The following is a 25,548-nucleotide window of genomic DNA, read 5'->3' on the forward strand; positions in this document are numbered from 1 at the left end:
GAGTCTTTTACTTGCCTCTTTTATGAGAGATAATTTGCCCCATTCCATTTCTCCCTTTCTCCTCCCAATATATTTCTCTCTCACTGCTTAATTTCATTTTTTTAAAGATATGATCCTATCCTATTCAACTCACCCTGTGCTCTGTGTGTGTGTGTGTGTGTGTGTGTGTGTGTATGTGTGTGTAATCCCACCAACTACCCAGATACTGAAAAAAGTTTCAAGAGTTACAAATATTGTCTTTCCATGTAGGAATGTAAACAGTTCAACTTTAGTAAGTCCCTTATGACTTCTCTTTGCTGTTTACCTTTTCATGCTTCTCTTCATTCTTGTATTTGAAAGTCAAATTTTCTTTTCAGCTCTGGTCTTTTCATCAAGAATGCTTGAAAGTCCTCGATTTCATTGAAAGACCATTTTTTCCCCTGAAGTATTATACTCAGTTTTGCTGGGTAGGTGATTCTTGGTTTTAGTCCTAGTTCCTTTGACTTCTGGAATATCATATTCCACACCCTTTGATCACTTAATGTAGAAGGTGCTAGATCTTGTGTTATTCTGATTGTATTTCCACAATACTTGAATTATTTCTATCTAGCTGCTTGCAATATTTTCTCCTTGACCTGAGAACTCTGGAATTTGGCCACAATGTTCCTAGGAGTTTCTCTTTTTGTATCTCTTTCAGGAGGTGATCAGTGGATTATGTCAATATTTATTTTTCCCCCTGGTTCTAGAATATCAGGACAGTTTTCCTTGATAATTTCATGAAAGATGATGTCTAGGTTCTTTTTTTGATCATCACTTTCAGGTAGTCCCATAATTTTTAAACTGTCTCTCCTGGATCTATTTTCCAGGTCAGTTGTAGTGTCAATTGGAAATTACCATCCCAGGATATCTATGTTTCCCCTGTATAGCATATAGTATAATCCCTAGGATACCAAGATAAGAGAAGTCCCACTCTTCAAGATAACATCTGGTCCCAGACATTCTGTCCTTTAGTGGTTCCAAGCAGGAAGAACACTCCTTGTCAAACTTATCTGGTCTTTAAAGTTGCTGACACAAGAAAAGGAAAAAGCAAAACATGTCTGGTTAATTAATTCAGGCCTTGGTCTTTATTGGGGTTCAGATAATCTGAAATGATTATCATGTGGGAATAGCAAAGAATGGGACTTGTCTTCAGAAGAGGATACTAAAGCAAAGAAATCCTCTTCTGCCCCAAAGAGTAATGTCAAATGGTTACCTACCCAAAAAGAGTTCATTTAAGAACTTAAAAAAGACTTTAAAAATCAAAAGTGAGGGATTGAGGAAAAATAAAAATAAAAATGAGAATAATACAAGAAAAAACAAGAAGATTATATCAAGAAATTCAACCAATTAGAAAGAGGGATCCAAAATCTTAAGGAAAAAATGATCACTTGAAAATCAGAATTCATCAAGGGGAAGCTAGCAAAATTATGAGAGATGAAGAAATTAAAACTAAACAAAACAAAATAAATAAAATGAAAATAAAGAAGAAAATGTGAAACATGTCATAAGAAAAACAATGCATCTAGAGAACAGAACAAGAAGGGAAAACACAAGAATAACTGGACTAACTGAAAGTTCTGATCAAAAAAAGAGTCGATTCAATAATACAAGAAATAATTAAGGAAAATCACCCCAACACATTCAAACAAGAGGGGAAAGTAGAAATAGAAAAACTGCACCTATCACCATCTGAAAGAGATACTACAAGGAAAACTCACAGGAATATTATAGTCAAATTCTGAAACCCCCAGATCAAGAACAAAATATTATGAACAATAAGAAAAAGAAATAATTTACATATGATGGTACCACAATTAGAATCACAAAATATCTAGCATTCGTGACACTAAAAGCTTGCAGGTCTTGGAACAGTATATATTGAAGAGCAAAAGAACTGTGCCTCCAGCTGAAAATACCATACTCAGCAAAACTAAACATAATTCTGAATGAAAAAAATGGATATTTAATCAGATGTCAGACTTTCAGGTCTGTGATGGCAATCAAATGAGGATCTTTTGCTCTTCTTGTTTCACTACAAGTTTTCATTGAATAATGAGATTGAAGAAGACTTTTCCCACTCATTGATGGGCCTGTCCATTATGGGAAACTTGATTAGAGGAGTTGTTTTGTAGGAGGGTCTCAACTTTTGTTTTTTCTATTGAGGCACTTGGTCAGAAAGTTATGCCTTCTGGCTCTAAAAAGTGTATAAATACTCTAAGAGTGAGGTTTTACTTAGGGGCTTAGTTTTTGCAAGATGGTTTGAGTGCCAAATGAGGACTCTGGGAAGCCTCCAAAGAGCCCCCAGGCTTTGAGAACCTAGATGTTGTGCTTCCCTCTCTGGTAACTATGGTCAGACAGCTGGGGTCGAATTGTCTGTTGAATCCAGGCAGAGGGAGCCATATCTGTTGACTTTTTGATTTCTCTGTATTTTCTTTCAAGTTCAGTGTGCTGACTTCCCTGAATTAGGTGAATGATATAAGTGCTTGGTTAAAGGAATGATGTGTGTGCTTGATTAAAGTGATTGTTAACCCCTCAAAAGCTGCCTTTTCTTTTATGCATACAAATCTAAGTACCTGTGATAGCAGGCCCCCCAGTATATGTTGGGGTGCTTACTATTGCAAGAACTCTGTTAAAAAAAAAAAAAGAACCCTGAATCAACAGAAGATTTGTCACACCAAAGTCAAGAGAAATATAAAGTACATACCAATGATCAATTACAAGGGACTAAAGACAGAATGTTTACATTTTATGTATAGAAAATGTAAAACCTATGTTTAAGATTGTTACTGGTAATTAGGTAGCTTATAAGAAAGATTAGGGTAGATCTGAGTATGATAAGACTTTGAAAAGTAAAAGTGTTCAAGACCAGCTATTATCTCATACAAATGAGGTATAAGAAGAACCAACGTAGTGGAATTAGATGGGGGAGGAGAACTAACAGTTCTGGAAACCTACTTTCATTGGAAATGGGTTTAAGAGGGGGAAATACATATACATATAGAAGAGTATAAAAGTCCAAATTTAAAAAGAAATAAAACTCTAAGGAAATTGGGAAGGAGGGAGAGGATAAAGCAGGGACCTTTGGAGGAGAAGGTAAGGAAATAGATTAAAAGAGAGGTATAGAAGGGTATTTAGATTTAGGGGAATAGGAGGATAAGGGAGGGACTACTGGAGTGGAGGTAGGCTAAGTAGTAGGAGGGCAAGGTAGCAGGTTAGAAGTAAAGTAGGGGAGTTAGGAGAGATAGGAAAAAAGATCAGGAGTAGAATCTTTTAGGGAAAGTGTTTATGTATATATGTATATATACATATATGTGTGTATATGCGTGTGCATATATGTATGTTTGTGCATATATGCATACATGTATGTATATATCAATACCTATATATAAATATATCCATGCTCAATTGTAGCCTTGGGGTGGGGGGGAGGAAAGGGGAAAAAGAACAAAGTAAAAAAAGTGTACAGCAGAGAACGAAAGAAAACCTATAAGGAAGCAAAAAAAAAAAATGGACAACTTTCAACATAATGCTCAGTATTTAATATGTAGACTGTCTGGAAATGATAAGTTTTGTATATATCTATATATTTTGAATCTTCTATGTTCTGCTGTGCACATGATGTTTTTTATTTTATTTTATATTTAAGTTTATAATGTTTCTTTTTCTTATGTATTTAATTTTTTTAAAAAAGATTAAATTTAAAAAAAAGCGAGTCATGGCCAGGGAAGGGAGTTATGGTCTGGCAAGTCACGGGGCAGAGCCAATGGCAGTGGTAATTTGATTACAGCTCTCAGAGAAGGAGGTGGTTTTGGGGGAGGCTTTGAAGGTAAGTAGAGAGATTCCAGGAGGATGAAGCTAATGAGTGTCTCAGTTCCTTCTAGGCATAATGGGGATTATATAAGAATTTTGGGAAAAATAGATTTAAATAACTTGAATACCTGAATAACAATAGGGCATTCAGTTACAAAGAAAAATAATGGACAATTAGTCATAAATTTTTATAGTATATGATTAATTTTCATTTATTTAAAGAACATACATCTCATTGTGTTAATTTTAATGCAAAGTTTCTATTGACTTGAACCGAGTAAAATAATATTTAGCACGAAATACATAATACCTTTACCATCTGTTATTAAATGCAGAATATCTTCAAAATTTTGCTGGAACTATTTTCAAAGCACTTAGGCAATCAAATATTGACTTTAGTTGAAAAAAAACCTGAAGCAAGTGTTTGATGATTCAACAGATGTATTAGAAATATAGTTTTCATAATCAATCGAATTCAACAAGCACTTATCAAGTATTTAATATACACCAAGTGCTGTGAAAGGAAAAGGAGAATATGAAGTGAAAAAAAATTCCTTCTGTCTGGAAGGGATTCTACATTCTACTAGAGAGAAGCATATAGAACAGGTAAGTGAATATAAAAGATACATAAAGTACTAAGTAATTTCTTTTTGGGGGTGGGTGGGGAGGAAGGGGCTCTATTTCCGAGTTAGGTACCATTGCTTGTTATGTTATATCACAATGCAGCTATGATTCTAACCCTGTATTGTAGAAAATAATTGTATTTGCATAGTGTCTCTCAAGGGTGTAATGGTTATCACACTTTGGTTTTAGGAGGTGGGGAGAGAAGGATAAAAATAGTTAGACAAGACATATATTTGTTATAAATTTCAAACTACTGCTACTTGCAGGATCCTGAATGTACTCTATTAATGTTTTAGAGCTTGCCAATGATGTAATTGAAAGACATTTATAGATCGTGTATGTTATGTACCTGGCACTGTATTATGCTGATAGATATGTAATGTGATAAATATTGTGCCTGTCATATCTTTTCTCAGATATGCATCATAGTATCTTATATTTATTTCTAAATAAGCAAGCATTTCACAGAAAGCTAAAATCTCAACTGTTCTAAGAGTTGAAAGATGGGTAAGAAATGCTTGTAGATGGGAGCAGAAATACTAGTATGTTCGCCATTCTAGGTATTTTAGGTGCAGTGCTATGTTTCATTGAAAACAATCAAGAAAATATTAGCTGTTTTTTCTTTCACTGCATTGACTACCTGTGTTTTGATAAGAAAATGTAGCCAATAATGTTCCCTACATCAAGGTGTGGGGATAGTGTGTATCAGTTCTTTACCTGGGTTCCTTGAATATACATGCATGCATGTATGTATGCATACATATATGTGTTTGTATGTATTCACATATATAAATATGTACTTCAATATAATTGCTTTCCTTTGTAATCCTAAGTATTTTATTTTATGTATTTAAAACATTTTAAGAAGCAATTTATAAACTTTACCAGACTGTGAAAGGGCTCTATCATACCTACAAAAATATTGATTACTAGGCAGAGGAAGCTAGCATGATGGGACAGAAGCTGGAGTGACATCTGCACTTTTGAGAATGAATGGTTAAAATATTATTAAAAGTCAGCAGTTTACATATTTGGGACATCCCATGGGACTTCAAGGCATACAAATTTTAATTCAGATGCAATATGAAATACATTTCAGATACCTCAAAACTGACAAAACTTTTCTATGCAAAGACTTGTGGTTCCAATACATGCTTTTCCTGTGTGTGAGCTAAATTCTCAGTAGCTGCAACTACTTTAATCACAGTATTTCAGGGAATCAGCAAAAACACTTAATTTTGCTGTTTGATCAGCACTATCTCTCCTCTCCAATAATTGTGTTTCTTAATCTACATGTGTTGGTGGGTGGAGCAGAGAGCAAATGGGACAAGTTCTACGAAAAGAGAGTGAAGTGAAATATTCTACTTGTGTTTTATTAAATGCAAGAAATTTAGATCCTGCCTCCCTCAATGCCTCGTCCTTGGTTTTCTGAGCTGATTTTTGTCATTCCTCTTTTGCAAGAGAAACATGGCAAATAATGCCACTGTATCAAAGTTGCATTGACATGGAATCACAGTCAATAAAGTGTCACTACTGTTAGAAGCATCAACCTTAATCTTATGTTGGTAAAAACAAACAAAAACAACCCCCCAAAAAGTTCTTTTGGCATAGATTTACTAAAATAATTCTGTCTTCAAAATTGGTTATTTTTAAAATTTTAACCAATTGCTGACAAGATGGAATTTCTACTTACTTTTCCTTTTCCCTGTCACCTTTGCCTTTGTCTTCCTTTCTTGTCTGATAAGTTTCATGTTTCTCTCTCTCTTGTTCTATTATACTACCCAATGAAGTTATTAAAGTTGGGGAATGGTTTATTTCATCTGCTTTCTCTAGAGCAGAGTTCTCATTAACCTGATAAAAGTTTATGTTATCTTTAATAATGGGATCCTCTCTATCTCCTTCTTTATTATCATGTGTATCTGATATATGTTCCCCTAAAACATGCTGAACGACAGGAGCTTGCTCTGGTTCATAGGAAATTTGGAAGAGACATGATGACAGAAATTGCTCACGCATGGGTAAACGTAGACAGTCAAACTCTTCACTTTCACCTATGACACGTTTTGCAAGAGCAAACAGGACATCAGGACAGAAAATTCGATTGCCTCTTGCCACAGGCAGATCCATGGCCATGAGCTGGACTTTGTTTGGCTTTGCTATAAGAAGAGGTAGGTCCAATGAAGCAGCAAAATCCGAGAGCTGACTGTAATCTATGAAATGAGTTGTGTCAGGATCAAATTTTTGCCAAACCTCATAGAAATTGTCAAAGGCTTCTTCACTTAAGGATTTAGCATTTTCTTCAGTTACAGCACCAAAAATCTCAAAGATAACGACAATGAACATGCTTACAAGCAACAGAAAGGATATGATGAGATAACTCACAAAATAGAAAATCCCAAAAGAGGGACTTCCACAATCTCCTTTCAAAGAAATTCCTGGGTGAAGTTTTTCAGGGTCACAGTCTGGTGGTTGTGTGTTAAGGATTGGTATTAGGAGACCATCCCAGCCAGCAAATGTGGTGATTTGGAAGAGGCAAAGTATACTGTTGCCAAAAGTTTCAAAGTTGAACATATCATTAATTCCACCAACTTTCTTAACAAAAGCAAATTGGTACATTCCAATGATAGCATAGATAATCATGACCAAAAAGAGAAGAAGCACAATGTTCAACAAAGCAGGAAGGGACAGCATCATTGCAGAGAGCAGTGTTCCTATGCCCTTGGTTCCTTTAATGAAATTCAAGACTCTTCCACACCTGATGAGACGGATTACTTGCATCTGGCCATAGGTCAGGAAATACATGTGCGTCAGATCAGTTAGTAGTATAACTTTGGAAAAAACAAATACAAAAAAGGAAAAAAATTAAACATATTGTGAGTTCACAAATTGCAGCTTTGAGTGGTTGATCGGCTACAATAATGAGAGGAGGAGTAAGCCCTGACTGTCCCCTTCTCCTTAAAGTGCCACCCATAGTAATACTGTGAGCTATTGAAACATGGGATCCAAAGCAAAGGGGAAGAGATATACTTGATTCTGGGTACTCAATCCTTTATTTATCCTCAGTCACCCAGGCTCTGAAACTGGGTATCATTCTGAACTTCCCATTCTCTCTCTTTCCTCATATCCATTCTGTCAAAAAATCCTCTCTGTTATATAAGTTCCACTCTTCTCTGACATTTATCCTGGTCTAGGTCCTCATCAATTCACATCTGGATTATTGCAGTAGCCTGCTGATTGGTCACCTGGTCTCAAGTCACTCTCAACTCTATTCCATTCTCCATTAAGCTACCAAATTAATCTCCCTAAAGTGCAAGTCTTATCATCTCACCCTCCATTCAATAGACTTCCTATCACTTTCAGGATCAAATATAAAATCTTCTCTTTGGTATCTAAAGACCTTCATAACTTGGTCCCCTTCTACTTTTCCAGACTTATTCCATCTCATCATATACACATACTCTGAGATCCAGTCACGCTTGTGTCCTTGCTATTCCTCGATTAAGGCACTCCATCTCTCAACCCTGGGCATTTCCACTGTCTGTCCCTCATGACTGGAACTCTATCCTTTCCCCTCACTATCTCCTGGATTTCCCAAGTTCCTTCAAGTACTAGCTAAAATCTCAGCTTCCACAAGAAACCTTTCTGTTACCCCTTAATGCTAGTTGCTTCCCTTTTTTGACTTTCTCCAATTTATTCTGCATAGGTAATTTTGGGAAATAGTCTTTTGCATGTTCTTTCCCCTATGAAACTGTGAGCTTATTCAGATCATGAATTGTTTAAAAACAAAACAAAGCTTCTTTTTGTGTCCCCAGAGCTTAGGATATCATGCTTAATGAACGCATGTTGACTGACTGAATGATAGCAAAATTCCTTTATATATCCGAAGAGTGCTATTATGTTCTCAGTCCAGACTGATTCCTTTAAGTGACTCCGTGATCTCTTGATGCCAGATATTCTCCAATTTGTCTATATTCTTCTTAAAATGTAGCACCAATTGTGGCATGACCAGGGTGGAGGATAGCAAGGCCATGTTTCTTGATTACAGACACACAGCTCCCAAATTTTGTGGTTGCCATTGTCTTGGTGATCAATCTTAAGCTTTCAGTTCTCTAAACCCTGAAATCCTTTCTCTATGGACTATAACTTAGCCAAACCTCTGCTACCTTCCTACTTGTGAAGAAGGTTTTCTTTTAAAGAACAATAACATTGATCTTTATATTTATAGCTATTAAAACCAAGTTATTTGATTGGTTCCATCATCATCACTTAATGAGAATTAATAGAATCCTGCAACCACTGTGGGTAAAATTTTCTAAGTCTTTGGTCTTGATTCCAGCCTCATGTATGCAATTCCCATGGTGCTTTTGCTGTAAGAATTTGCCCCAAATATGCCAAGGCAAGTACCTCAGACCAAAGAGGTGAATCACATCGGTGCTGACTCTGATACTATTAAACACTTTCAAGGGAGGTAGTACATGAGAATGTCCACTATTATATTGCCAGTGTGGAGACTGATGCAGCAGCCACACACTTCTGCTCTCTGTCACCACAGTGACAGCTCTCCTCATTGTTTCTGTTTGTGGAGTGAGCATGACTTTCACTGATTTCTTTGTTTATTTCCTTTTTGGTACCTTTGACTTTGTTCACCAGAAAGTGATCAGCTAGTAAGTTTCTGAGGCCACATTTTGAACTCAAGGCAAAAAAACAAAAATGGCACCCTCATCACACAAAACAGAATATTTTAAAAAGACAGATTTAGGTTAGGAAGCTTGTAAGCTGTTGTCTGCTGGATTTCCTATCAGTACAGGCACTTGAAAAGAAACATCCTTACCTGCAATGGAGATATGGACCACCACAAAATCAAAGATGTTCCAGCCTACAGTAAAGTAGTGATGGCGGAGGCCAATAAGCTTTAGCACACATTCTCCAGCAAACAGGCCAATGAACACTAGGTTGATCTGGTACAAAGTTCCAGTCTTATAGTCACTATCTTTATCTGTTTCCACCATCATAACCATCATGTTGAGACAGATGAGTACTAGGATGGTAATCTCAAAAGCATCTTTTGTTACAAGATCAAATATATATCCTTGGAATTTGTTCTATAATAATGAAAAGAATATCAAATGTATAGAAGTCTTGCAAATGATATTTGAAAATCATTATATTCATAAAATCTGCTTTTTAGTCAATAAAATTTAACTTTGATTCCTATCATAATATCAGAATACATTATTTTCAAGCACTTAGAAAGAAAAGTTACAATTATTAAAAGCCATTATGGGTTTCCCAAGAACAAGTCATGTCAGTAATGACATTTTCTTTCAGATAAAGCTTTCAGAATGATAAATCAGGACAAGGTCTAGATATAATAAAGTGGCATCTGACAAAGTTCCTTACAATATTCTTGTGGCCAAAATATAGCACCAAATTGGAGCACTTTTAGTTACCTGGCTACTAACATATGGATCCTCCAGAGAGGAATGTCCCAACTTCAAAATACTTTCAGGAGACACATCTACTCTAAATTTTGTCTCACAAATCCTCACTAATGTCTTTTTCTTTAATCATCAAAGGATATGATGTGTTCAAATGAAAGGCATTTAAAAAAATAGATTAAAAAAACTAGCAATAAAACATCTCTTCTAGAAACCTGTGTATACACACTGTCCCACAAATAGCCATAACATTAATGGGAAAACCAGAATAAAAAGCCAACTCACATGGAGAGGTACAAATATAGAGAACAAACACTTTCAAGTTATCACATGGGTTGGATCACAAATAGGAAACGTGTGGCTGGGAAGACATAGAAGGGCAACTATACCTTCAAAATAAAAGGACTGCTGATGTTTTACATTTGCATCATTGTGATATTCTCATTAAGCTTGCCCACACTTATCTTATGTAGTACATAGTCTTTACTAGATATGTAGCTTTTATTTATTACTGGCTCCCTGATTCTGTGGCTGTTGCTTCTAGGTGCAGCTTCCTTGGGTGTCAGGTTATGCAGCTTCCTTCTACTTCCCCCTTCTCATTTGAGATATAGTTCTTACCTGGGATGCTGTCTTTTCTTCATAGAGAGAGTGGGATTTGCCATGCTTTCTTATTTTAAAGCCAAGACTTGCTTTACGGCTAGAACACAGATGCACTCAGCATTTCCAGCCTTTGGATTAAGTTTTTTAAAAAAAAACTTTCTGGAAAAAAATCTGTAATTTCTCCTATGATATTTTTCCCTTACCATTAGGAACAATTTGTCAATTCCTTTGAATATATTGGCTAGCAGAGGTCTGGTCTTTAAATGTGGAGTTCTTGTTCTACTTATCAAGCTTTCTGGCACACAAAGCAGGACCATTTCCTGTAGCCTCTTGTCTTCAGGCTATTATTTTTTGAGTAATGTTTCCTGGTCTCTGGATCGAGTCTTTGGTAGATAGCCTTCTCTATCAATGAGCCAGTAAATCTATGTGACTCAAACTTCTGGTAGAAAACCTACATTGAGTTATCATCTATGAACTGACTGTTCTTTGAAAAAAATGCCTAAGTTTTCAGGGGTTCAATATCCTCTAGTTTCTCAATTCTCACAGCTCTTCCAAGACTCAGTTCCCTCATCTGTAAAATGAGGGAGTTGTATTAGGTTCTTTCTGAGGTCCCATCAAACTCCAAATTCTATGATTCTATTAGCTATTATATTAGAAAAGAGAATGAAGTTTAATGAAAATCTTGAGTCTAGAAAAATGTTTTGAGTTAAATAAGATAGCATTTTTTATTGGCTTGAAAGGCTTTATCAAATTCTTTAAAATATTTACATGTACAAACACGTACATATTGTAATAAAGCTGCCTGGGGGGAATGTAAGTCTACAAGTAACAGGTGAATGAGAGACAAGACAAAACGATCTTTTTTGGAAAACCTAGGAGCCATTCTCAAGGCACTGGAGGAATAGGGACAGTGAGGTCAACAAGGTCAAGGGTTAAATTACACCTAGATTCTGTGGGCAACAAAGAGATCTGACTTGCCCCTAATAATTGGGATTTTTCTTCACATACTTGGAATCTGGCTCAATTTCCTGTCATGTAGGGATTCTCAAAGTAGTACCATTTCTAACACAGATATATCTACTTGCTCCTACTTCTCCCTAAATCTCAGCATAACAGACTCATCCAAGTCCAAATAGTAAAAATAGGACTTGAGAGTTTTAGAGGATTGCAAACTCAATCATTCAGGAATGTATAATGTGGTAACTGAAGAAGTCTAAACTGAACTGGGTTTCATGAATAAAAAATATGGTTCAGAATGAACAATGTTATAGTCCTGTGCTCTTGTCTCTGGAGAAACCACCTCTAGAATGATGTATTCAGGTATGGATGTAGTATTTTAGGAAGGACTTGACAACCTGGATCATTAACAGAGGAGAAGAATGAAGACACCGACAGCGAATCCTGATGATAACATATAAGGCCTCACTGAAGGAATTAGGCTTATTAAAACTGGACAAAATGAAATCATCATGACTATTTTCAAATATCCAAAGAGTGTCACCAGAAGGCAGAACTGGATTCAGTGGGTATAGTTGGTACAATGAAAAGAGTGCTTGATTTTGAGTCAGAAGACCTCAATTTGAATTCTAACTCTGCCCCTCACTATTCACATGACTTCGGGCATATCACCTAATATCTCTCTGGGTATGTTTCCTCTGTAAAGTAAGGCATATGGGCAAGACAACCTCTGACATCGTTTTTCCTAACTGTGAATCTATAATCCTACAAGCATAATAGAAAGAGCAATAGTCTTGAAGTAAAAAGATAAGTTTCCATCCTGAGTTCTGATACTTAGTGATTCTATCCCTCTGAAAAATCACGTAATTTCTCTGGTTTTCATTTTTTTTTCATCATCTGTAAAATTTAGGAGGTTAATTTAATGAGGCTTAAGATCCCTCAGATCTCTAGAATCAAAGATTCAAGTAGTTCAATAAATGTGTTGAATGAATGATGGTTCTTAGAAAAGGTATTATATTATTCATTATATCATTTCACCTCCTCCACTAATGAACTAACACTAAACCTTATTAGCGTGTGGTGGTGATTCTGTGCTATCCAAGGCTATGCCAGTGTAGCACAAACTTCAATAGTTTTTCCCAAATTGAAAGGCTTTAAATATCAGCTCATTGACAGAATGTCATCGAAAGCCTGGCCTTGCTAGGTTCAGAGAGGTTCAACACAGGATGGTTGTCCTCTTATTAATTTGTATGACCATAGCAATTTAGGAAACTAGCCACTTAAGGGCAAGGAGCTGTTTCAATTGACTATGACCATAGACATGCTAAGAAGGATCAGAGAAATAACTGGAATATGTATAATTTGTATATAATTCAAGGTGATGAATGGCAACGTAGCCTTGGATAAGAATTTTAGACATAAATTCTTATATCATCGTAACTATTGATGGTAAAAAAGAGTAGATGAGGTAAGGATATTGTGAAATCCCAATAATTTCTATTTTAAAATCAAAGGCTATATATTTGCTCAGAAAGCAAAAACTTATCACTTAATATTTTGAAAAAGAAAAGCTTTTAATAGAAAACATCTTTTGAAAATCTGTGTAAGTGATAGAAATTTTGCTTACCCCTGGGCGCGGTATTGCTTTCTTATACTTTAGCTTTTTCATTGAATTGTAGTATTTCTTCTGCCCCTCTGTCATAAAGATGGATTGACCTCTAATGTAAAAAAATGAACAAAAACTATTTAAACTCATACTCATCACCTCAGTTTTCTCCAAACCAATAACACGTTTTTAGAGCCATAGCAACATGCAGAATTTGACCCTTGTAGAAATGGATATGATTATATGAATTATAAAAGTAAATAAAACCTGTACTACAGGCTCTATTTGTATGCAGCTCCATGTACATCAGTAAATACATCAAACGAATAGGCTATGTAGTTCAATAATGACAGAATCCATTACCTGACTGTGGTTTTACCTATATGTGATTCAGACATTTTGTTGTTCAGTCATTTCAGTTGTATCTAATGTTTTGTGGTCCCTTTTTGGTTCTTCTTGGCAAAAATACTTAAGTATTTCACCATTCCCTCCTCCAACTCATTTTATAGATGAAGAAACTGAGGCAAGCAGGATTAAGTGACTTGTTCAAGGTCACACAACTAATACATGTCTGAGGTCAGATTTGCACTCAGGTCTTCCTGACTGCACACTTGACACTCTATCCACTGAGCTACTTCACTGCCCAGATTTAGACTTACTCTGATTACATTTTCTGCCTGCTATTGGACTTTTCTGGGCATTCCACTGATAAATATATTGTTATCTATCCTCTGTGGATTTTTCATAATTGCTTTCTAAAACAAAAGGACAATGAAAGCAGAAACTAATGTTAATTAAACTTCATACCTTCCCAGAACCTAGCATAGTGGTCTGCATGTAACGTGCACTTAAATATTTGTTGAATTGAATTAAATAAATGGTAATTTCATGAGGTGAAAAATCTAGAGTGTACTTTTTCTTTTGAGGTTTAGGGCTCATATAAAAGTTTCTACATTCTGATGACCAAATTGTTTCCAGAGATGACAAAGCTCTTGTTATCTTTTACCCTTGATACTCAACTACAACTCCTTTCTTAGGTTACTAATGATTCATAAGATCATTCAATGTTTTTCTTTCAGGCCTCAGTGACTCAAAATTCTCTGCAGTTTTTACTGCTGTTGATTATGCCTTCATTTGGTTTTCACAGATCTCTCAGAGTCTGTAAAACCATTCATCTTGTATTTGATAGGAGATAGCACTATCCAGTGTAATGATTTTCAGACTATAAAATTTAAAATAAAAAAATAGTTAGCACAGAACTCAAATCCAAGATTTTGGAGGCGATTGTAAGAAATCAGTGTTTAGCTGATCTCAGTGAGTACAGGTCCCTAGCCCCAGGCTCAATTGCAGCATTTACATCAAGGGTATTGAGAGACTTTGTGGACAAAAAAAGTTGTATTAGTGCTGGAGACTGTTGAGTAATTATGAATGTGAAAGATGTCACAGGACTGCAAATGGGCAACGATTCTCCCAATGATTAAATAGAACAAGGTGAATTCTTTAAAGTTCTCATTTCTGACTTTAAGATTTGTCTTTTTTTGAAGGCACTGCTGAGGTGCCTCCTCCTTTATCAAGGTATCGCTGGTCATTCCCAATGAATGTAATGTCTCCTCACACTTTCTCAAAGAATTTTGTTTAGATTTCTTTTTTTGTGCCATTACTGTCTTCCTTATATTATACTCATTTGTGTATATGTAGTATCCTCCCATAAAAAATATAAACTCCTCAAGGGCAAGGATTGAATTCTTCATGTGACATTCGTACTGTCAAAATGATTTCTTATATAACATAAATGCTTTTTTATAGAACCCATGTGACTTGAGTAGGGAAAGACAAGAATACTTATCTTTTTTTCTTGTTTGAAATAATCAATGATGACACCAATGAAGAGCACAAGTGGAAAGAACACTCCAAAGATGATGAAACTGACAAAGTAAAGATACATGTAGGGTTTGTTCTCATACTTAGGCTGCTCATCTACCTGTAAAATTAGCAAACATCAACAATGACTAGATAGCATCTTCCATTTTTTACAAAAAAAAATGCATATACTTATCCTGAATGTTATATTCCTGCCCCATAATCTGGGAACTACTATTTTGCTTTCATTTACTTTTAAAGATTCATAATCTAGAACATACAACATAGATTCTTAACCTGAAGTTCTTAACCCCTTGGAAGTCTGATGATAGGTTTTTGAAGGTCCATGAACTTAGACAAAAAAATCATTTTTTCTGTTCACTAAACTCTGATTCAAATTTATCATTTTCTCAATTATTTTAAAATATTATTCTGAGAAGGGATTCATGGGTTTTGTCAGATTGCTAAAGGGGTCAATCTCAATCTCTCTCTCTCTCTCTCTCTCTCTCTCTCTCTCTCTCTCTCTCTCTCTCTTTCTCTCTTCATCTCTCTATCACACATACAGAGGCACACCCACAGACACACGCAAAAACACACATACATTCTAGATAAGGTATAGTATCATGTAGAGGTAAGAATTGTGAGCTTTGGAGTAAGGAAACTATAGTCTATATCCTGACTATGACACAGACTAATTCTGCAACTAGGAATGATTTATCTTAACTTGTCTAAGGCTCAGTTTCCTTATCTTCAAATAGGATAATTTATTTATACCATCTCCCTCAAAAATGATTCTTAGAAAGGTGGTTTGGACATATTAAAGTGCTGTGTAATTATAAGTTTTAGTTTTCCTTTAGGAAGAGAAAGGAATAAGCATTTATTAAGCACTTACTTAACCAATAATCCATCAATAGGCATTTATTAATTACTATGTGCCAAGCACTCTGGTAAGCACTTTAAAATATTGTCTTATTTTATTTAGATGACTAGATGTAGAGAGAGGAGGGACCTAATATGTTGTAGGGGCAAGAGCACTGAATTTGAGATCAGCAGACCTTGGTTTGAGTCTTATCTCTACTACGTCCTAGATTGTAACTGGTCAAAATACTTCTTCTGAACCTTCATTTCCTAATCTCTAAAATGGGGATAATAATTCTTGGACAATCTTTCTTATGGGGTTATTTTGAAAAACATGCTTTGTTAACCATAAAGTGCTCTATCAATGGGACTGTTATTGATACAATCATTCTGTACTTACATCACTTGAATCAACAGCTGAATATGCGATCCCCAACCATCCTTTAAATGTGGCCTGCAAATATGACATTTATGAAATTTGCCTCTGAATCACAAGGTTAAGAACAAGGTAGAAATCAAGCTTAGTTAATGACAAGTCATGTCAACTAGCTTCTTATAGAACATTGGATTTTAGCTGGAAATTGAAGGAAGTCAGAGAAGCCAGGAGATGGAGATGAGGAGATAAATTTCTTCCTCACTGAGTGAATAGTCTTATTATTATTGTTATGTTTTTGTTGTGGTTGTGAATCAAAGTTCTTAGAGGAGAGGGTCAGGATAAGGGAGCCATGGAAGTTTGAGGAGGAATGAAAAGGTTAAGAAAAGCCATTGTTGTAAATGGAATAGTGAGTCAATTAAGGATATATAAGTTGATTGCCTTGTTGTAGTAATTTCCTGGTTTAAATTGTATCTGTGTGGCTTGTCCTTTGTTCTGGAAGAGGACCATGACATCAGGAAGATGATGCCATGACTTGCAAGTGAATTGGATTTGAGTGAGGGAGAATTGGGCAGTCACCAGCCTTACTTTCTCCTCCAGAGCCATCTGGGTCCAGTGGCCAGATATAGATCCGGATGACAGGAAATGGCCCAGGATATAGTGGAAGACCTTGGCCTTTTTAAGCTAAAATCTTTCCAAGTTCTCACTTTGACTGAGGCAATGCCCATTCAATGACCAGAGGAGTTTAAGAAGTGAGCCAAGGGATGACTCCTTTAATAAAAAAAATCAATATCAATTGGAGAATGGATGAATAAATTATGGGATATGAATGTAATGGAATACTATTGTGCTATAAGAAATGATGAACAAGAAGACTTCAGGGAGGCCTGGAAGGACTTATATGATCTGATGCTGATCGAAAGGAGCAGAACCAGGAGAACTTTGTACACAGCAACAACCATAGTGTGTGAGGATTTTTTCTGGTAGACTTAGAACTTCATTGCAATTCAAGGGCTTAAAAAAATTCCCAATGGTCTTTTAAGGCAAAATGCCTTCCACATCCAGAGAAAGAACTATGGATTTCAATTTCAGATTATCTCAGATCATTTTCTTCTGTATTAGGCTTTGGTTTGTTATATGAATTCTCCCATTCATTTTAATTCTTCTATACGATATGACTATGGTGAAAATGTATTTAATAGGAATGTATGTGCAGAACCTATACAAAATTGTATACCATCTTGGGGAGGGAGGGAAGAAGTGGGAGGGGGAAGGAAGGGGGAGAGAAGGAAAGAAAAAATTTAGGTTGTATGGTAGTGATTGTAGAACACTGAAAATAGATAAAAAACAAATTGAACTTAAAAAAAAATTAAAAAAAACAAACTGGGAGAGGGAGACCCTTAGGGTTGTTTATAGCCAAAAGAGAAACAATTACTATTTTCATCCACTCTGAGCCATAAAGGCCTAAAAAATAACCATCAAGGGGTGCTTGGGCAGGGGTCTATCTTTGGCCAATCAAGTCACAGTGGACCCTGCTAACATGGTTTCATGATGTTCTCCAGCATTGTTTAATAGCATAATGAGTAAGAGTAAAATCAGAGAACGGTATAAGCAATCCAAGATAAGAGTTTGGTAGGACAAGATCTTTAATAAGATAAAAGCAGTATGTTAAATGTCTCTGTTGAGTAATCAATGGCAAGATTCCATTGATAATTCACAAAAGTCCCTAAAATCCTCCATTTTGTCTCTGTCACCAGTTAATATTGATGCTTTATGGCTTATATATGCAATGATTTCAGTGTTCTTGAGAAAAGCACCATAACCTTAAAATGCTTTCTTTATCCCTCTGCTTTGCCGACTCCACAATTACAACTTTATTCATCATAAAAAATAAAAGGAGCTTCTATTTCCTTTTCAAAGTTGAATTCTTCATAAAAATCCTGCTTTGATGACTTTGGAGTAAGCCCAACATTGACTGGTAAGGATCTATTACCCTTCATCCTTGAGATTAAAATCTTTGGTTGTTCTTACTAAACTGGTCATGATTATGGCTGTTATAGAAGCTAGAATCTTCTTCAGTAATTACTGCACTTCTACAGGAAAAAAGTTAGAGAATAATTTATGTCATAAAAAAGAGAAAATGTAATGTTGGCCCTTATTTTGATACCTCATTTTAATTCCATTATCTCCTACTCTAACTCTAGCACTCTCTGGCAGGAAACCTGGACTGCACAATGAAGTCAGTAGTAAATATAATGGTACTAATTTCCAGTTTGCTATACATAGCCCCTTGCTTAGATATCTTTTCATCACACTCACTGACAAATATATTTGTGTACACATACATTTTACCCCTTCCCCACCATCAAAGGTATAATTTTGAAATCCCACTAATGCTAAAAAAAGGAGATGCAATTTTTATCTTGCACTAATAGTAAGTCTGAGGTGGTGGTAGAAGGGGGAGGATTATGAAGTTCATAGGAACCAGCTTTTGTATCCAGTAGTCACACATTGTCTTCCCATGATATTGCTTATAGTTTTCTGATCATTTAGGTAATTCCCCTGTGTGGATATCTTTTTTAAAAGGTGCCACTCAGAACTCAAAACAATATTTCAGATATGGCCTTGACCAGTCATAAAACTATTACTTTAACTGATTAAGATACCACAAATAACAGTCTAAGATTATATGGTATTTTGGAGCATTCTTGTCACATTGATGGCTCCTGTTAAGTTTATCTCCAACTAAAACCTCCTGGTCTTCTAAATGAGTTGATTCTATATTGGTTTATCCCCTGTCTAGTAGTTGTACAGTTGGGTTTTTAACCTAAATACAAGAGTTTACTTTTATTCTTCTAGAGCATTTAATTTTCTTTGTTTTGTCCCGTAATTTTCAAGTTTATGAATATTGATTCTACCTTCTGATGTACCAGCTATCCCTACAAGATTGTGTTAATCCACCAGTACACTAAGTAGACCTACTGTACCTTTTATCAAGTAATTGGTTAAAAATAAAATATTGGATAAGACAGCAGTCTAAACCATTTGGTAAAGAGCTGCCCTTAGTGTCTAGAAGACCTGGGATCAAGCTAGGTATCTTTCACATAGTAACTGTGTGGCCAGAAGTAAATTACCTAACTTATTGGTTAAAGACACTTAAATTTAGAGAAGTTACTGTTCTGCATTGGTGAAGGGGTTTTCTATACCAAATATTCACATGCTAATGAAATTGTGGTTCTAAATAAACTTTTCAAATTAAAAAGATAAGCCATTTTTGGTTCGATTTATGAATACACTTTGAGCGTTGACTTCCAATCATATTTGACTATATTAAACTGTATTATCATTAAAATCACATTTTTACATGGGACCCATAAAGCTCTCATGAGATGCTTTGTGAAATATTTCTACTTTCATATTTGGTTAGAAGTATAAAAAACACAGAAAATTAACACCTTGCTCTTTATTCATTCATATACTACAGAAATCTATTTTAAAAAAAACTCTGTAAGAGTAACTTACTATTTGAAAGAGAGAAAGGTAACCATTTCCAACATTATCAAAGTTCACTTTTGCATTTTCCCATCTCACATCTTCATCAATTTTCCCAGGTTGCACATCTTTGCTGATGTACATAAGCATCTCACATTCAGACTTATTTTGGACAGAAGTTTCATCAAAACGTTCAAGACTTGTGATATTAATACACATTGAGAACTTGCCAGCAAACAGATTTACTCCAATAATGCTAAAAATTAGCCAGAAGGTAAGACAGACAAGAAGCACTTTCAGGATGGATGGAACTGCTCTTACTAATGTAGTTACAACCACCTAGAAAAAAACAAAAATCTAAATCATGAAAAAATATTAAATATTTTTTGCATTTGATCCTTTGGAAACTATCAATGCCAAATATACCGTAATAATTAGGAAGGCCAATTTTTTAGACTTTTAAAACCCCATTGAGTAAATGAGCCAAATTTTAAGATAATTCTGATGAAACATAAAAAAAGAGAATAAAACCGTTATTGGAAAGGTGAATTCATTAAATCTTTGTATTTCAGAAAAGAGAAAAAATACATGAAATGCAATGTATCATATAAAAACCTAAAAAGCCTCACAAATTATAACTTTAGAACTGAGTCTTGTAGCTTTGTAACATTTTAAAAAATCTTCTCATGGTATAAATCATTTATTTTTTGCAATTTATATAACACATCGACATTGCCTTACATTTGGAGAAGGTGTAGGACACAACTTGGGATCCTAATACTGCTAGTACCTGTACTACCTATGTCAGAATTCTTAAAGATTTTATGATATCCAGAGGTCGGTAACTTGCAGCCTCAAGGCCACATGTAGCCTTCTAGGTGCTTGGGTGTTGTCTTTTGACTGAGTCCAAGTTTTACAAAATAATTTTTTATTAAGGGGATTTGTTCTGTGAAGTTTGGATTCAGTTAAAGTTCTGTACTTGAGGACCTAAAGGGCCACATGTGGCTTTGAGGCTGCAGATTGTCTACCTCTGATACAAACTCATTCATCTAATAACCTCATTTTATAGGCTAACAGCAACAACAAATTTTAAAATAGACCTGGGAGGTGCTGGTGCCTTAGTAGTCAAATATAATTGATATAAGCAAAAGACAAAAGAATTCACAAAAGGGGCAATCATGAGATCAGTAGTTCATTCTATTATTGACCCTCAGCATCTGGGATCCACCACCCATCTCTAGTCTAATGCCGTGAACTATTCAATTACTTTTACCTCATTTAGGTATGGTTTACTATTACCTTGTTTTTGAATGTTAACATAGTCATCCATCTCATTATGTGATTTAAAAATTATATTTCACTATCAAGTGATATGAACTTATTTTTTTTTTAGTTTGTCCATTGTGAGTCAGTAGATTTCACTGCTACAAGTACACATAAACTGATGGCTGATTCAGTTAAACATCTTAGACTGTATATTGAACAGCAAAAAATTTACATTGCTTAATTTAATGAAAAATTTGACCAAAATGGTTGTAGATTAAATGTAGAAGAAAACATTTAATTGAGCAGAGATTTCATTTTCAAATCAGATATTTCTGTGAAAGAAAGTCTTATTCATTAAAAAAAAATGTTTTTGTTTCCCTAGCACTTAGTATAATGACTGGCATATAGCAGTTAATAAATTCTTGTTAACTGACTCAATAGCAAAATTGAAATTTCTTCTAAACTTTAAGATGTCTCCCTCAATTATCAGATACTCCATTTGACCACACTGATCATATATGTTGTATGATATGCAAAACCATGAAATCCAAATATTGAAAACTATTGTGTACGAATGTGGTAAAGCAATCAAATGAGAGGCTGGCTCCATTGGTCTTAAGTCTATTGAAAAAAGCATACAATCTGCCTCTAGGCTTCCCTGACTTCCTTCAAGTCCTAGCTAAAATCTAACCTTCTATGAGAAGGCTTTCCCAGTTCCTTTTAATTCTAGAGCCTTCCTTTTGTTGTTTATTTCCTGTTTATTCTGTTTATAGTTTGTTTGTTCATTTTTGTTTGCATGCTGTCTCCTCAATCAGATCATGAACCTATCTAGGGATGGTCTTTTGCCTTTCTTTGTATCCTAAGTACTTGGTATATTGCCTGGCATATAATAGGCACTTAAGAAATGTTTATTGACTGAAATTATCATTTCTACAAAAAATGATCTTGTGCACATTTTTTCCACAGATAGGCTACTGTAAGTTATTTTTCTTACCTTCACTCTTTCAAATACAGATAAAAGTCTTAGTGCTCGGAGGGGTTTCAGAGCAGCATATCCTTGGTATCCAAGAGACTTGGTTAGTAAGTTGAAAAAACAGACCTGTGTAGAAAACAAACTAAATTTCACATTCATTTTGGCGAAGTCCTCTGTAAAATGAAGAAAAGAAACTATTACTGGGAAGAATTTAAGGAAACAATCCAAGTTAACACTGAAATCGCTAGAGATAAATAACTGGAAGAAAGTCCTTTTGTCTTGCATCAAAAGAAATGAAGTTAATAAAAATAAAACTAAATAATAGTGATAAGACTAAATAGATTCAATAGATTTTTCAAACTTTTTTTATAGTTAATGATTAAGTGATGCCACTTGGAGAATTTGAAACTAATACCAAAACCATTTTTCTAATCAACTAGCAATATCACCTTGCAATATCCATCAGAATGAAACTGAATATTATTGCATGAAGTGAAATCAAATAATGAAGCCAAAACATTCACTGATACACAGTAAAAACCTAATCAAAATATGTCATATTTTGATAATATGACAAAACATGAAACTTTCAAAAGGAGCCATTTTATGAGCATACTCTATGTGTGAGTCTCTTGACTAGACTCTGGGGATAATAGGTTTTGAATTTGGAAAGGTTCCAAAAATCTGGTCTCTGCCTTTATTGGGCTTATGGCTTTATTGGTCAAATAGGCACGATTATGCCCCATGGTACAAAAAAGTAACATATGGTAAGTAGCAGATAAGTTATATAGAAGATGTCACAGTTTTTCAGGTGAATATTGAGAAAGTTAAGAAAGAATTTGTCTTGAAAAGAATCTTCAAGGAGGGGCAGAAGTGTGGAAGTAGAGATATCATGGAACTACAATAAGGATTACACAAGTTCTAATGGCCACTTCATTCCTTAATGTTCCAAAGGTCTTGGCATACTACATTCTATAGAGCAAAAGAGCTGGGGTTACAACCAAGGATAACTTACCCAGAAAAGTTAAGTATAATCCTAAATGAAAAAAAAGGACATTTAATGAACTCAAAGACTCTCAGGTTTTTACGACAAAGTCTCAAACTTAAGGGAAAATTTAACATATAATATTCAGGAGAAATGTAAGCTAAATATTAAAAACCAACTATAAGGAATTCAATAAGGTCAAATAGTTTACTTTGTATATGTGAAGATATTAGCAGTACTCTTATGATTGTCATCATTATTTGGGCAGTTTAGAAAAAAGATGTGGACTGAACTGAGTATGATGGGGTGATTCTAAAAATACTGTGTAGGAAGAGATGAAAAGGAATAATTATCTCATATAAATGAGGCATAAAAAGAAAAATTAATACAGAAGAACCTAGTAGGAGTGGGGAGAGTGCTGAAACCTTACTCTCATAGGGAATGAGTTAAAGAGGGAACAATATATATACCTAGAAGGGGAGAAAAGTCTTCTAAACTCAAAAAGAAATAAGAGGACAAGGGGATAAGGTGGTGGGAGAGGATAAGGGATGGTATCTTAGGGGAAAAGGTAGGTTATCAGAATAGGAGGGCAAGGTAGCAAGTAGAATTAAAATAAAGCAGAGGAGAGGGATAGGGTAAAGAGGGTGAGAAGGATAGTGAGGAAAATAGGAAGAAGGATATACAGAAATAATTGTAACGTAGAATGTGAATGGGACTAATTTACCCATAAAACAGGAATGGATAGCCGATTAAAAATTTGAATTCAACAATATGTTGCTTTCAGGAAACATTATAAAAATGAGAGATATGCACAAATGTAAAAAAAAAAAAGGGCAGAAGGATGAGTTAGTATGAAAAAAAGCAGGGATAGCAATCATGGCCTCAGACAAAGTTAAGTTAAAATAGATTTAATCAAAAATGAAAAATACAGAAATTATACTATGTGTCATAAATATTATTCAATATTATTTTAGACCATTTATAAAACCTAGACAGTATAAAATACCTGCCAACATAGACACAGAAACTATATGAACATAAATATAAAACACTTTTTATACAAGTGAACTTAAATTTAAATAATTGAAGTAATATTTACTGTTCATGGGTAGGTAAAACCCATATAATTTACAACTGACACTTTTATGTAACTAGCCTGTTCATTCAATGCCATCCCAATTAAATCACTAAAAATTATTTTACTGATTTAGAAAAAGTACTAATAATTTTCATTTGGAAGAACAAAAGGTTGAGAACTTCAAAGAAACCAGAAAAAAAGGTGCAAAAGAAGTATATTCAGCAGTATCAGTCCTTAAACTATATTATAAGACAAGAATATTGTTGAAATGTAAAAAAGGATAATTTTGATTCTTTTAAATTAAAATTTTCTTGTATAAATAAAACTTATGTAGCCAAGAATAGAAAGAAGGTAGAAAATTGGGGACAAACCTCTCATATACAATCCCTCAGATGGGATGTGATTGGGTTGGAATATTGTGTTCTAGGAAATGATGAGTTGTTTGATTTGGAAAAACATAGAAAGACTTGGATTTATGAAGGAAGATGCTGTTTACCTTCAGAGAAACAGATGATAGGAGGAAATGAGCATAGTATGGTTTTACATATATATACATATATATGTATTTATGTGTATATATGTGTATGTTCATAGATGTCTATCTATCTATATGTATATATGTGAACAGACACACACATACACACGTATCTCCACACTTAATTGCAGCCTTCCTTAGAGTGTGGGGGTGAGGAAGAATAAAGTAAAAAGTATACAGAAGAGAAGAAAAGAAAACCACCAAAGAATCACAGAAAAGCTGAGCAGCTTTAAAAGCAATATTTAGTATTTATTATATAGCTTTTCTTGAAATGGAAATCTATTGTTTTAGACTGAACCATCTCTTATTATCTCCTGTGTACATGGCAATGTTTTTCTTTTCTTTTTGAATTTGTATTTAAGTTTAAAATAAAACAAAAAAAAGGTTAAGGAATGAATAACTGGTGAGAATTTGAGGTATAAAATGAAGATCATTTGCTTGAGAAGTTTGACATTAAAAATGTAGCTTGAAGAATTACAGAGTCAAACTTAAAAAAATAGAAGGGGTGGGACAAGCCATAATAAAGGGACACATTAAAGTCATGAAACAGACGAGATGATTGCTGCAGTCAAATCCCGAGGATGCCAAAAGTAGGTTAAATAGCACATTTGGAGGGTTTAGTATAGGCAGATAGGCAAGCACGGCTTGGGGGTAAACCTTAGCATCCTAGAGTCTTAAGGACTTGAAATTAATATTAAGAATCCAATGCACCATTTTATTTTACAGATTAAAGTCTCATAACTAGTTATGATAGATTTGTTTTTAGAGGCTACGCTTGAATCTCTTCTTAATCATTGGTTTTTGTTGCTCCTTCTGCCTCTTTAGAGGTGAAATCAAGAGATAATTGTAAGAAGATACTCATTTTATAAATCTAATAAAGTAATAAATAAAGCAATTGAAGCTAGAAGAGATTAAATAACTCTTTCAGTGTAAATACTGTATATACTAGTGAGTGTCCAAGGCAAAATTTGAACTCATGTCTTCCTGAATCTAAGTCCACCACTACCTAACTGCTTCACTTTAGAAGGCACTGATAAAGTGAAACATAACAGTATGGAAGTAGGGGTGGAGATGG

General features: G+C 34.7%; 1 protein-coding gene across 1 annotated transcript in view; it reads right to left on the reverse strand.

Moving 5' to 3' along the window:
- Positions 1-4,013: 4,013 nt before the first annotated feature.
- Positions 4,014-25,548, reverse strand: part of LOC140505811 (sodium channel protein type 9 subunit alpha-like) — a 127,640-nt gene continuing 106,105 nt past the window's right edge. The window contains 7 exon segments of the mRNA XM_072612197.1: positions 4,014-7,280; positions 9,284-9,554; positions 13,075-13,168; positions 14,898-15,034; positions 16,172-16,225; positions 19,667-19,975; positions 21,897-22,001. Coding sequence (XP_072468298.1) covers positions 6,142-7,280; positions 9,284-9,554; positions 13,075-13,168; positions 14,898-15,034; positions 16,172-16,225; positions 19,667-19,975; positions 21,897-22,001 — 2,109 coding nt within the window. The 3' untranslated portion in view covers positions 4,014-6,141.

Source organism: Notamacropus eugenii, chromosome 5 (assembly GCF_028372415.1).
Source record: "Notamacropus eugenii isolate mMacEug1 chromosome 5, mMacEug1.pri_v2, whole genome shotgun sequence".
NCBI classification, from domain to species: domain Eukaryota; kingdom Metazoa; phylum Chordata; class Mammalia; order Diprotodontia; family Macropodidae; genus Notamacropus; species Notamacropus eugenii.